Below are 14219 nucleotides of genomic sequence, written 5' to 3' on the forward strand. Positions count from 1 at the left end.
TAGGTTCTTGCTGGACAGCGGACTATGGTGGGCTGAGTCACTGATGTGGCTCCGGCTGTGCCTTCTCTGTCTGCTGCATTTGCTGTTCCTCCCAAGCCCCTGGCCTTTCTTCTCACTGACCACAACTGCAGTGGGTGGGGCAGGGTTGGGACAGGGCCCTTCAGGGTGCTTGGTCTCAAAAAGGGATCGCAGCGATAGACTTCCAGGGCTTGGAGGAGAGCCTCTAGGAGTTGTTGGCAGGAAAAATGCATGCTTTCAAACTGAAGAAATAAAGACCAGTGCGTAGGAGATGCCTGAGCCTAGAAGCTGTGTGTCCTTCTCCTGACCCCCTGCTGTCCCTGGGTGGGATCCTTGTGGTTCTTCTCCTCTTCCCTTCCTACCTTTTTCTGTAGCACCTGCCAGTGGGTGTCTTTCCTCACAAGAGACACTGTCCTTGATGAAGGGTCTGAGTTAGAAACCTGGGTTTGATAGAACTGGCTTCCAAACATCCACATGCTCTGTCATCTGTGTGCTTTGTCACTGCCATCCCTGGCACAGTATTAAACCATGGGGTTTCCCAAATACCTGTCCAGTGATGGACGTGAGATTGGTGATGATACTCTCAGGAACTTACAGAGACATGGGCCGGTTTCAGATACACCCTGTTAGGACAGCCCAAGTATGCAAGGGGCCGGACACAGCGAGTTACTGACCATGGCAGTGTTTCTAAAGCGCTGGCTCTGCAGGCCACATTCTAACATGCTTCTCGGAATTATCTTCCTTAGTCCTGATAGCTGCCCGTGATGGGAACATACTGCTGTTGTCCCCATTTCATGGACAAGGAAAGTGAGGCTTGGGGCATGAGGAACTGGCTCGGGAAACTGCAGGCAGCAAGCAGTAGTACTGGGATTTAAGGCTGGAATCACTGCTTCTCCCTGGCCCTGCCCTATAGGAAGTCTCTGTGTCTACCCTGACTGACACTGTAGCCTCAGTCAGCCCCATGTGGCTGCTGAGGACTGAAATGTCCCTATTGTGACCGAGAACCTGAGTTTTAAGTTTTTCAGTTGAAACAACACAGGGGCCATGCTGTTATAGGCTGCTAGTCAGTTTCCCATTGCTGGACATCACATGCTCACAATTTAGGGGAGGCAAGTTCATTTAGGGTTTTGAGGGATTCAGCCTGTGGGGGGCTGGCTCCAAGCCCGGAACATCATGGTGGTTGGGCGTGATGGAGCAAAGCTACGTATTGTTTATGGTAGCCAAGGAGACGAGCAAGGGAACAGTTGCAGGAGAAGAACAGGCAAGGGACCAGCCTTAGACCCCAAGCCCATGTCTCCATGACCCCCATACAGGATTAATCATCATGCAGTCTGACTGTGACCATCAGGAAGGCACCGTCCTCCTGGAGCCCACCCAAGAGACCCATGTGTTCCCTTGGCAGTCCATGATTGAGAGCATTGGCTACCAAGACCCTGGTTTTCTGCTGGGCTTTCCAGAGCCTGTGACTGTCAAGAGAATGGGCCCTGGGCACAGGGGAGGGTGCACAGGGCGTGCTCAGCGTGGGGCCGAGTTCATCTCCAGGGTTCAGCTTTCTCAGGACTCGAGTTCACTATCTGTCTGGACCACGTACTTATCCATGGTTGCAGGAGGAGTCCCAGCCCCTGATTCCCTGGCAGGACACTGGCTCTGCCATGGCCTCGGGCCTCCGTGGTGACATGAGCAGGCTGCACACCCTGCTGGGTCCCTCCCTGCACAGATCCCTCGTGTGCTGGAAAGACATGCCCTAGGAAGTGCTCTTTGTTCTGTCAGGCAGCCTCTGAGTACCCTCAGGGCTGCCACTGTCTGTTGCCCTTGAGCAGCACCGAGACAGGTGGCTCCTACATCAACGCCTTCGGGACCCTGGCCCTGTTCCTCAGGCACAGCCATGAGATGATGTAAAGCAGCTCCCAGTGGGCTTTTTGTGTCATATTTTGTTGCGAATCTCCGGGACTCCGTCAGAGAACACAATTCAGTGCGTGTTTTCTTTCGAACAGCGATAGTACCGTCCCTGTGGGTTTCTGAAGTTGTGTTGTGGTCAGAACATCAGCGATCAGTTGGTTCTGGGGCCGCAGACCTGTGCCAGGCAGCACCGGCTTCATGCTTCTACCTGAGCAGAAAGCATGTGTAGACTGTAGCCCTCTTCCTGCAGAGGGGCCTTGGTCAGCAGCCTGCCAACTCCTGTTTGTGTGTTTCCCTTGAGCTCCCACCTGGGAGCTGGGTGAAAAGGCTCCATTTCCTTTTCAGCAAACTCGTGGTTACCAGGTAAGCGGGGAAGCGGGGAGCATCAGGGCCTTGCTTTTCCTTCCTGTGATGCAAGGGTGCCAAGCACATGGCTCGGACCATTCGGATCCTGCACATACAATGTGGGGTCAGAGCTGGTGACCTCCTTCCGCCTGGCACACAGCTCTGCCATTGCGAAGATACCGCAGTCCTCCCCACGAAGCTCTTTGGCCCAGGTGGGATTGGTTCCCTGCTCCGGCTAACGTCCAGCAGCAGGGCCTCAGCTTCCCCGTGGAGCCTCAGAGCCTAATGAGCATTTCCCCCCACTCCTGTTTCCTCCTCACAGTCAGCTGTGGCTTTCTACTAGTTTCTAGTGAGAGTCGAACTGTAATGTCTGCGAGATGGCCACACCACCAAATACCACCACCCTTGAGGGATTAGCGTTGTCCTGCCGTAGGATGAGCCGGATCCTTGCCCATCAGCCCACAAAACAGTGGAGATCCTGCTCTTCCCAGAAAGCCAGGCTGAGCAGTGCTTGACTTGGAGCATTTTCTTCCTCAGGGTAGAGAAGCTAATCTTAATTAAAAATTTAATTCCGCGGCATATTGTTTCGGATTTCTCAGCATGAAGCTGACAAGGAGCATGTGCCCTTGAGCAGGAGAGTAATTGTTAGGTGGGTATACTCAAGTTACAGAGGGCACAGGTAAAAAGACAGAAGTTGAGTCTGGACGGGAACAGCTTTCATAGGCTCTGTCTTTGCTGTCTGGCTTTGCGCCTGCCTCTTGGCTGTGGAGCCGGGTGAGCTCTGCTCATTCCTTCACTTAGCCTGTGCTGTGGGCTGCAGAGTGAACGAGATGCAGACCTTGACCACAAGGAGTTGGCGACACAGCCATAGGAGCCAGCAGCTGAGGGAGTGTGGAGGGTCCCCGCTGTGGCTGTGGCATTAGGCAGGTGTTCTCGTCCATGTGGGCTGCTATAACGAGAGACCGTAAACTGGGAGGCTTACGAACAGCAAACTGTTTTCGCACGGTTCTGGAGGGTGATGAGTGGCGAGTTGAGAGTGTTGGATTCCTTCTCACCCCACAGGAGGATTACTAAGCTCATTGTTGGCCACACAGCGAACATGTGGTTTTGGTGATGTTTGGAATTACCGGATATTGTCACCTTTCTGTTTGCAGAATGCCAGACAGAGTGATTTCATGACCCTTAACGTTTGTCCATTTCTTTGCTGCAGGGGATTGTGGGTAACTTGGCCAGTGGCAAGTCGGCCCTGGTGCATCGATACCTGACGGGCACGTATGTCCAGGAGGAGTCTCCGGAAGGTAAGCTGCATGACAGGCAGTGAGGTGCAGCTTAGGAGAGTTCAGGCTTTTAAATTTTTCATTAGCATATTCTGAATCATTGCTTTGATGTATCATATGCCAAGAAAGTAATGAAACATACCAAGCAGTAAAAATCCGTAAGTGTATTGTTCTTCTGTAGGAATTTTAGCAAACCAGTTATATTCGCCCTGGCATTTGGAACGATACAGTGGAACCATGAAGTGCTATTGAATTTATTTCCTGTCTAATGGTTCTGTCCTTTCCAATGTTAGTCCACTGTTCCTCCTAAATATTGGTTGGATGTTTCCCTGATTGCATATTGAGTTTATACACAATGTTTCTTAGCCACAGATAGCAGCTATTTTAGACAAGACTATCAGATTATCACCACCATATGTTTGAGTGTGTTTCCCTTTTATATTGTATTATGAACATTTAATAATCATTTTGCATGTGAGTTAGGTATTTCTTTTGCCATTAGACATTTGCTTCTTCCGTTAACATATCCACGCTTTATTTTTTGCTTTAAATATAATTATAATAATGGTAGGAAGCCATGTAGCTCCTTAGTCAAGGTGTAGTTCACAGGCAGTTTTCTAAATTATATTTTCTCTCCATGTAACCTTTTCAATCCAACTCTGAGACACTGAATTTCTGGTTCCTTCCTTTTCTTACTGGCTGTTCCATTCTTTGCAGATATGGATGCAGGTAACTATACATTTTCTTCATGGCAGCGCTTGTCTTGTTTTGGAGAGAGAGGAGAGACACAACTCTGTACCGTAGCATTCCCTTCCCTCCCTGTTCTGTGTCTCATCCTGTTTTGTTTCATTTTTACCTTTTTTTTTAAGTTCACCATTCCACCCTGTTTTGTCCCTTAGATGTCTTTTGAGCAGTAGTTGTTAGTAGTTTCATGTGTCCCCTGTAACACATGTTCTAGTACTTAACGCTTGCCCTCGCGACTGTGGAACCATTCATAGAGAAGAGAATTCCGAGGGGCTCTGCCCAGGGCCCCCACATGCTGCAGAATTTGACAGTCGTGTGATGCCAGCTCATGGCAGTCGCATCAGGGAAAGGCCCACTTTTTAAATTCTCCTCGTGGAAGATGGCTTAGGTAGGCGAGAGAGTGGGAACAAAGTCTCGCATGTGGGGCAACAGGGAAAGCTAGGCTGCCGACGAGAATAGAAGCGGGATATGCAGAAGCCTTCCAGACCTGTCCCTGGGCCGGGAACGTGTGTTTATTTGTCCCTTGTGTCTCAGTGTGAGTGGTAGCCAGCCAACTTGATCATACCTGCACGCACGCTCTTGTCCAGCTGTTGCCTGAGGTTTTCACTGCTTCTTGGGGCTCACAGTTGGGCATGAAATGAAATCAACCCCTGAGGGTCTGCAGCTAAACCTACCGTGGGGAAAATGATACCTTTTCCAAGGAAATCTGCCTCCAATGCCCCGCACATCCCCTCCAGCTGCCACCTGGGGCTGCCGGAAGTTCCAGGTCTGGCCCTGCGTTTGTTGCTCTGGCCCAGGCCTCGGAGGCCTGGTAGGGGTCCCACTTGGAGGAAGAGCCAGGACCGCATCTTCCTTGGGAGCCCTTGCCTTGAGTTGCCTCTGGGCTGCTCTTGTGGCTTCTGCTCTTTCCCTTTGGGCATTGTGTTTCTCCCATCATATTTGTGTCACGCTGTGATTTCTCAGCTCTACATAATGGGCCCTTGTATTTTGTTTAACAAGGGGGCATTGATCTTGAGTATTTACACAAAACAGGAAAAACTGTACCCAGTAGGGTGACCTATGATCACTGACCACCCCACTTCTTCAATTTTTTTTTAAGTGACACCTTTCCCTGAGCTGGAATTTCAAAGTGTCACACACGGTTTTAAAAAATGCTTTTCTTCATCTACAGGCCGGGGTCTCATGCTGTCCAGGGGCCCGTGGCTACGGCCTCAGGGGTCTGGGAAGGGGTTGTCTGGGTTCTCTCCTTACTTACCCTGGCCATCTGACCTTTACTTCTTGACCCAGAGTTGTTTTGTGGGAGATTAAAACAGCACCATGTCTAGCTGCGCCCCAAGGGTTGCGTCAGGGCCTCAGGTACCCACGAGCCCTCAGCCCCTTGAACCTCCGATTTTCTGTAGCTGCCACCCATTCCTGTCTGGATGTAGGCAGGCAGCGACTGCCTTTGCTCCTCTTACTGCCAGCAGGAAGCTGACTTTCACTCCCTCTGAGTGTGACTCTGAGTCCTGTCACATGGCAGAGGGAGCTGGGGCTGGCCGTTTGAAAAGGAGATGAATGAGGAAAGCTGTGATTCTCTGTGCCTTCCTCTCATTATCCTGAGTCTCTCTGCTCAGGGAGTCGCCAGTGGGATGGGCTTCCAGTTCTCATCCCATGAGTTAACATAACGTCGCCTGTGCCTGCTTGAATTGACGTGTATGTTAGAATGTTCTGGGGTTGGGGTGTAGGTTACAGTGTTGTCACCCAGGTGTGCAGAGATGATGTCTTGGGTGCCGTCAGTCACGTTGGGTGTCCAGCAGCTAGTAGTCGAAGCTGATGACAGCTGACTGGGGGTGTGGCCAGGGTCTGCTGGAGCGCTAGACTTTGAATGAGCTGTCTGACCCCTCTGTTTCCTGGTATTACTTCTGGTTTGTCCTCTGTGTTGGGCGGTTTTCAGTTACTCTACCAAAACACCCGAGGCTGGAAACTTAGATCTATTTGGTTCACACAGTTTTGCAACTGAAAGTTCAAGGTCAGGTGGCCTCATTTGTTTGGTACCTGGTGGGGGCCTCATGTTGGATGCCATCAAGGCAGGAACACATGAAAGAGGGGTCACATGGTAAGACAGGAAGCCAGAGGGCTGGGTGGGGACTGTCCTGTTCTTTTACAGCAACCCTCAAGAGACCTAACTAGGGTCTTGGGATGGTGACATTAATCCCTTCTGAGGGTGCACTGCCAGCACCTAATTACATGCACTGAGCCCCACCTGGCAAAGATTCGGGGGGCAAGCTTCATGTACATGAACCTGTTGGGGACCCCTCAGACCACATCCACCCGCACCGTCCCCTGTGCTGCTTTAGGTATTCTGCTGAGTGCTTGCTAACCGTGCGTCTGATTGAACTGATGGGTAGACACCCTGCGTCCTGATTCTGACCCCTCCAGGGTGTTTGGCATGCTGGGGGCTGATGAGGTGGGGAAGAGCCATCACCTTGTAGGAACGCAGTGTGCAGAGCCTGCCACAGTCCCAGTGTCCTTTTCTCAGATGCATCCCAGCCTGCTCCCCCTGGGACCCCGCCTGGTAACTTCCTGGTGAAACTTTCTTCTTACAGGGAAGAGAGCTGATTCATAAGATTGTGACAATTTTAACAGCACTGTTCAAATGAGGGAAGGCTTTCAGGATTATGTTGCATATCATTTGTAATTAATTACTTAGTGCAGAAATGGGTATCTCAGCAGGGAATTTGTGATTCTGTGAAAGCAGGTCAAAGAGTGCTGTTTTGTATACAGGCAGCTATGTGTAGAGTGCGTGTGTGTGTGTGTGTGTGTGTGTGTGTCCACACGTGTAATGTATGATTGTGTTTCAGAGTCCATGGCCTTTGGGCTACCTCAGACTGGATGGTTTACAATAGTTTATTCTCTCCCACTTCTAGAGGCCAGAAATCCAAAATGAAGTTCTCACCAGGATCGGTCGCTTCTGGCGGCCCTGGGAGGAGAATCTGGTGCTGGTGCTCCAGGCCTCTGACGGCCCCTGCCGTCCTTGATGTCCTTGAGTTGTAAACTCAAACCCCCAGCCCTGCCTCAGGCCGCACTGTGCTTTTCCTTGCGTCTCTGCAGCCACCAACCTCCCTTTTCTTAGGGACGCGAGTCGTGGGAGCTGCAGCCCACCCTGTGCCAGTGTGACTTCCTTTGCAGCAGTCACAGCTCTGAAGAGCCTGTTTCGAAATGAGGTCACACCTCAGGTGCCAGGGCCAGGGTCTGAGTGTGTCTGTTCAGGGACACAGGTCAGCCCGGGCAGTGCCCTGTTCCGTGATGTTGTTTCAGGTGAGCAGGAGTCTGCTCAGAACCCTCTTGGCTGGCCCAGCCCCACCCAGTCCTGCTCTCCCTGGCCATGGGTTTCCCAGCACTGCTGACTGCAGACCCTCACAAGAACAGCACAGCTTCCCTGTGACCTTCCCAGCTCCGAGGGAAATTTCACAGCTGCCATTCACATCCCAGAAGGAGAATGGGGTGAAAACCGTGCTGTTACCAGGAGGGCTCTGGTCAGAGCTGCTCATTAGGGTTGTGATGACACCTTGGCGGAGTTACCCTGGCTTCCCCGCCGTGTGTAACGAGGGTGCACCTAGGCCACCTGCCCCGGCAGCACCCACCCCCCAGCCCCGTGCCACCTCTTGGTCTTTAACTCTCGCCTCAGAAAGGAAGTCAGAAGTGTCACATGGGAGCGCTGGGATGCAGCCTGCCCTGAGATGGCTGGCTTCTTGAAACTGGGGTGACACCCCCCGAGGTGGTGAGACCATCTTCCCCAGGACATCTCCCTGGGCCGGTCATGACCCCTGGCTCTGTGTGCCATGAGCTGTGTGGTTTATATCGGATGCTACCCCAGGGCCTCATCGCTCATATCCAAGCCCTTTGGGGTGGATCGTGGTTATCCACTACTGAGTTTATGGCTAGATGAGCCTGGCTGAAGGAGGGGGTCACTGAGGCGTGGCCTGAAAGGGCCTATTTCCCTAACTAGGTCCTTCCTTGACTCTGTGCTTCCTCTCCACCGTGCCATGAGCAGCCATGCCATCCTGCCTCGGAGCCAGCCAACCATGGACTAAACATGAGCCAGAATAAACCTTTCTGCCTTTAACATGTTCCTGTGGGCTTGAGCCACTAGTGTTACACTCATGGCTGTTCCATTGCGCGGCTTGTGCCACACAAGAGGACTGTCGCAGGCCACCTGAAGGGACAGTCAAGCATGTACCCCTGTGGTTCCGAGCCGCCTGGCAGTGAGACATATGAGTGACAGCCATTGTGAAGATGTTAATTTGCAGGTGTTGGGTATTGTGTCACAGTGGCCAGAAAAATGACTAAGACATGGGTCTCTACTTGGTTCTCCTGCGTGTCAGTGATTGAATCTTTAGTTTCTTGTTGGCTCTTAACCAGCTGTGAGATATTTGGACAGTAAACTGCAAGGCCATTGCAATGCTGAATCTGTCTAGGCCGATGGCCAGTGAGTGCCTGGCGAGAAGCCTGGTGGTGGGGACATGCCCCGGGAAGTCTGCACTGGGCCTGCTGCTCTCTGGTGGCCCATGCTCCAACCCGTTTCTGCTCTACCCATCTTCCACACATGTGCAGCGGCAGCCTGGAGCTCTGCCGGCCCCTGGTTTTCCTTCCCAGAAGTAGAAAGCAGTGCCTGATCTCTAGAAGTCTGGCCCTGTGCCATTTGTTTTTCCAATGGTACAGACTTAAAGGAAGGCTTGGAAGGATATAGGCAAAGAATCAGTGGCAGACCTACCATGGGGGGGGGGCGCTTGCTAGAGTGTGGAGCGGGAGACAGCGTGCTTCCCAGGTGGAGGAGATACCTGGGTATTCTCCCATGGGAAGAGAGGAGTGTGGAACAGATGAGGGCAAATGAAGGAACTTGAATGTCCTGCAGGAAGGGCAAGTTAGGAACAAGTGTTAGGTGCTAAGAGTAATGACAGTTGCCAGGTAAGCATGGGTTGAGGACAGTCATCTCGTGTCCCCCTGGGATTGGTCCAGGACCGCCTCGGGTCCCTGGCCTGCAGATGCTCCTGTCCCTTGATAAAGGGGCCTGGTGTCTGCACCTCACCTACATCCTGCAGCACACTTTCCCCCCTTCCTGGATGACTTAGGGTACCTAGTACAGGGTGAGCGCTGTGTGAAAAGTGTTTAGGGCACAGTGACGAGAAAAACGCCTGTACATGTGCGGTGTGGGTGCAGTTCCTGGAATATTTTTGATCCTTGTTTGGTCTGTGGAAGTGGAATTGGCAGATACGGGAAGCTGGCTATGAAGAAAATGAGTGGGGGGACCCCGGAGGCGGTGCCGGTAACTCACAGCGTAAGAGAGGACGTTTCTGAGCGTAAGTCAGAGAAAGTCCTAAAATGCCCTTTGTTTTGTGCCCAGGGAGCCAGAAAGGGCCCCGGATGAACCTCACCTCTCACACCTCTGAGAGCGGCAGGGCTTGTTTGGTTGAGTTGGTTTTCGGAGCGTCTGATAAGGACTTGGCAGCTCAGTGGGGAGGAGCACACTGCTCCTCATCCAGAGGGAGATCCAGAACGTGTGACTCACGTCGCCTTGAGCATGAGCTGTAACACACTGGGGCAGTGGGGCACTGCCGAGAGGGCGCACAGTGGTACCCGGTGACCTGGAAGTGTACTCCCGTGCAGGAGGCTGGAGCTGGAGGGCACCTTCCCGAGCTGCCACCAAGTTGGGTTCTGCCTACACCACCAGGGTCCCGCTGACAGTGGCCCTGCTTGCCTGGGCCTGGGCTCCCAGCCTATAACAGGCGCTCATGGGTCCTGTGATGCTGAACCGTCACCTCCCTGGTGCATCCCACTGCACTGAGGGCGGAAGGACCCCCAGTATGTGTGTGAGGCGTGGTGCTAGCCAGGTAGTCAGCCCCAGTGAATAGCAGCTTTGTCCAGCCCTTTGTCCCTGTGGAGGAAGGAATGTTCTCCTCCCCGGGTAGGTTTGTCACATGTGTCACCAGGTCCCTGCTCTGGTCTTTCTCAGTCCGCTGCTTCAGCAGCCCTGCCTCATCTGCTGTTCTCCAAGTGTGGCCTCCGTGCCAGTCCGGCCTCTGATCACACTCCAGGGGTCAGGTCCCGGGTCCTTGTAGGGGAAGGATCCACCCTCGTGAGGCCCGCATGTGCCCTTGGTCAACGCGATAACCCACTTCCCAGTGTGAAGCCAGGTCCTGGGCCTCATCTGCCACATGGAACCTACAGCAAAGCATAGGCTGTGAAGTGGGTCAGCGCTGCAGGCCCCCGGTACAGGGCTGGTGAGGGGTCTCTGGCCAGGAAGGACGCCGGGTACAGGATTGGCAGAGCAAGTGCCCACGGTGACAGGCAGCATCTGCCTCCTCCTTTCCGGCGCTGGAGAGGTGGGACTGCACACACACACACACACACACACACACACACACACACACACACACACACACACACACACACACACACACACACACACACACACACACACGCACACACACGCACACACACACACACACGCACACACGGCAGGGCCCTGGGCTTCGCAATGAGGTTGGTTTTTGTTGCTGTTTTTGCAGCTGCTGAAGTCACATGCTGCAGGCGAGTGTTGTGTGGTCACTTGATTCTGATCCCGAGGGCCTGCGGGCTGCTGTCCCCAGGGTCAGTCTCGCCACCTCCTCGCTGCAGGACTCGGCCAGAATTGCTTCTACAGATGTGTCCAGCGCTCCCAGAAGCACATGGATCTCAGACATCTTGTTAATGAATGTTTCCTTGGTCTCTTAGAAACCGGCCGTGAAGTAAACACCCAACACCCAGCCTGGTTTTTTTGAGGCTGAAGTACATTTAAGCTGCCAGCTTCAGAAACCGTTTCCAAATCCAATAAACTTTAAAAAAAACTTTTGTCAGCTACCCATGCTCCGCAGATGTTAGGGCTTATTTCTAAAATTGTTCTTGGGTCCGGGTTGAATCTCCAGAGGGGGAGGGGGAGGTCTGTACAACACTAATAAAAAATTTGAGTTGTTTTGAAATCTAGCCATGTAAATTTTTCGACATGAAGTTTACCATGTTACTTGCAACCAGGTGATTGTAAGGCCACGATAGCCTTTGAGTGTGGATTGCCTGTAATTCAGAGGATGAGGAGCTTGCCAGTCAGTTGATCTGGTAGATACAGCAGCAGTCAGTGACTGCGACTTCTAACCCCATCCCTGGCCTGGGCATATCATCTCCTTTGTCTCTGTCTTCACTTGCGGGCTACTCTGCATGCTGCCCCATGCTGCCCCATGCCTCAGGAGCTGTATGAGGACCGGGTCACATTGTCTAAAACAGAGGCTGGATACTCAAGTTATTACTAGGACTTCAAAGAAATGATGAAGAAAAGCATGCTCTGCTTCATTCTGAACAAGAAACAAAGGCTATAAAACCAGAATAAAGAGGTCGAGTTGTCATGTTTTTGGCATTGACAAACCTGGCAGGACAAAATGTGTCTTTCACTTGGTTGTTTGGAACTCAGAACACATTGTCTCATATTTTTATCATTTATTCAACAAGAAATGAGGGCTTACCGAAAGCTGGGCACTGGGCACTGGGCACTGGGCCTGCTGCTGGTGCGTGAATCCCCAGGAGAAGTTTCTGCATAAGTAACTAAGTCAGGACATGGCTTACCACTGGCCAGATGAGAGTCTGAGCTCTCCACTCGCCCGCCGTGGGCAGGCCTGCTGGGGTCGTCGAGGTCCCCTGCTAGCCACAGTGCCCTTTTATGCCACTCTCCCTTCAGCCCAGAAATAGCACAGGGCCCACTGTCAACACAACTGTTGATTCCCTGCAAAACCTCATAGCATCAGAAGTTTTAACAAAACCAGTATTCAACAGGGAAAAGGAGACTCAGCCTAGAAAGTTGCACAGTTGCAATCACAAGTCATTCTTTCTAGAGAAATTTTACTTCGGACCCACTCAGGTTCATGAGCCTCTCTCCCATCTCTTGCCTTTGATGGGCATACTGCTCAGCTGTCCTCCCCGCTTGGTGGTGACACTTCATTGGTGCCTCTGACCATGGGATGCTTGGTGCTCAAACCTGATGAAGAGAAGTTGAATATTTTTTTCAGTGGTTCTCATTGGGCAGCTTTGATTGGCCCAATTTGCATCACATGCTTTTCTGTGGCCCAATTAACATTGTCTGGGTCTCATGGGAATACTCTGATTGGCTGGTCTCCTGGGGAGGGGCAATGAGCTGAGCTTTGTTGAACTATTAGCTTGAGCAGGAGCATCAGAAAAGGAATGGAGTGAAGGTGGACCCCAGAAGGGGCTGGAGGGAGATCAGAATGCTGTGTCTGCAGTCTGACAAGTTTCCCTTGGTATCCAGTGTGCGGACCTGGGTGCTGCTTAAAATCACCTCAGAGCCTTCTTCGGCAAGTGTCTCTGTGACCTTTAGGGTCTTACTTAGGCTCTTCCCTCTGACTTTTCAGGCAGTATTTTCCTTCTTGGCCCAGGAGAGCAGAGCCTTGGACAGTTGAGCATCGTTTGGATCATCAGGTGTCAGTTCCTAGAACCATTTTCCTGTGCCCCCCGCCCCACTGTTTTCAGTGACCACCACTCCTGCCCTTGTGGAGGGGGAGAGATCGTTCCCCAGAAAACATGTGTTCTCCGTGATGTACCCGCACCCGTCTCTCAGTCAGGCAGCCACTCTGGGCTGAGAGTTTCTGTGGTAATTAGGTAATTAGTGTGGAAAGCAGGAAGTGCAGAGTGAGGCGGCTGGCCGTGGGGAAGAAGACGGAGGGTGGGGTGGGTGTGTCTAGTCCAGAGAGGTGGGAGGCTCTTCCTAGGGGCAGAGAGATAGCCTTTAGGAGGAGGCGAGGAGTTAATCTGACTAGAAAGGGATAAGGATGACCTGCCTGTGCAGTGGGTGTGTGAGCCCAGTCACTTCCATTTTTGCTCTTGGAAATTGAGGACCAGGCGCAGTGGTGCCTGTGAGAAGGAGAGGAGGAGCATCTGAGGTAGGGCTGAAGTACAAGCCCTCCTCCTTCTCCACGTGTTCCTGCCAAGCTGGCTGCCACTGGCCTCAGCGCTGAGGCTCCGGTGGGTGCCAGCTCCAGAGCTGAGACGGACTCGGCCCGTTCTGGGTTCGTGCGCGTGCCTGTGCATGTGCGTGCTGTGGTCTTGGTGCGGATTAAGCCACACGCAGCTGCTCATAATGTACAGAACATGACAGTGTGAAAAGGTCCAAGTGTTCCACCTGTGCTTGACACAGACCAGCAATGGAAACCAGATGCAACTCGAGATGTCGCCCTTTCTCCACCCACGGAGACTTCAGGGCTGTACTGTGTAAGAAGGATTCTGAGGTGGGACCTGGGCTCCGGAAGAGCACTGGTGGTGTGTGACAGCCCTGAGGCCCGTGTCACTCCATTCCTGTACCTTTGGGGCAGTGTGTGTGGTCAGCAGTTGCTGTTTTCTGAGCCCTGTGTTTCATTGTTCTGGTTAGTTAAATAAAAAGCTAACAACACCTCAAACAGAAAAGGTGCGAACTCAGCGGCAGCTTTTTGGGTGCCAAATAAGCGGCCAGCTTTGTTGAGATGATAGCTTACATGGTTATGAGGATGGCACTTGCTGACAGAAAGCAGCCCAGCCTGTATCTTTGCTTCTAGGCACCGAGAGCAAGGGTGGGCTTGGGTTGCATGGAGAAGGGAGGTTTGGGGCCTAGACAGGTATGGCAGAAGCATGAAGAACTCAGCCTAGGCTTGGGGGAACAGCATCCTCAGAAATGGTCCGGGCTGGCTGATGTGCCAGTTGTTAATGCAGCCAAGGACCCAGCAGACGCCATGTGGGCACGGCCAGGGGAGAAGGATTATTTGGACAGGCAGGAAGCTAGGCTCAAGGCTCCCCAGGGTCATTAGCATGAGTACTGGCTGTGGAGAGGGACTTCCGAGGGCTAACAGGAGGAACTAACTGCACACCACCCCTAAGCTTTGGAAT

General features: G+C 52.5%; 1 protein-coding gene across 9 annotated transcripts in view; it reads left to right on the forward strand.

The window, feature by feature from the left end:
- Agap1 (ArfGAP with GTPase domain, ankyrin repeat and PH domain 1) overlaps positions 1–14219 on the forward strand; it is a 483149-nt gene that overhangs the window by 155519 nt on the left and 313411 nt on the right. For 8 of the 9 annotated variants that reach the window (XR_015450541.1, XM_004868376.4, XM_004868378.4 and 5 more), the window contains exon 3: positions 3473–3560. Coding sequence is in view for 8 of the 9 variants with exons in the window: in XM_004868376.4 (XP_004868433.1) it covers positions 3473–3560 (88 nt within the window). In the remaining variant the exon portion in view is untranslated. Of the gene's footprint in view, positions 1–3472; positions 3561–4256; positions 4269–14219 lie in introns of all 9 variants that reach the window. The other variant, XM_087209308.1, reaches the window with a different exon arrangement.

This window comes from Heterocephalus glaber, unplaced genomic scaffold (assembly GCF_053883595.1).
Source record: "Heterocephalus glaber isolate CG9 unplaced genomic scaffold, H.glaber_assembly_v1.0 deba00001004, whole genome shotgun sequence".
In the NCBI taxonomy this organism is placed as follows: domain Eukaryota; kingdom Metazoa; phylum Chordata; class Mammalia; order Rodentia; family Bathyergidae; genus Heterocephalus; species Heterocephalus glaber.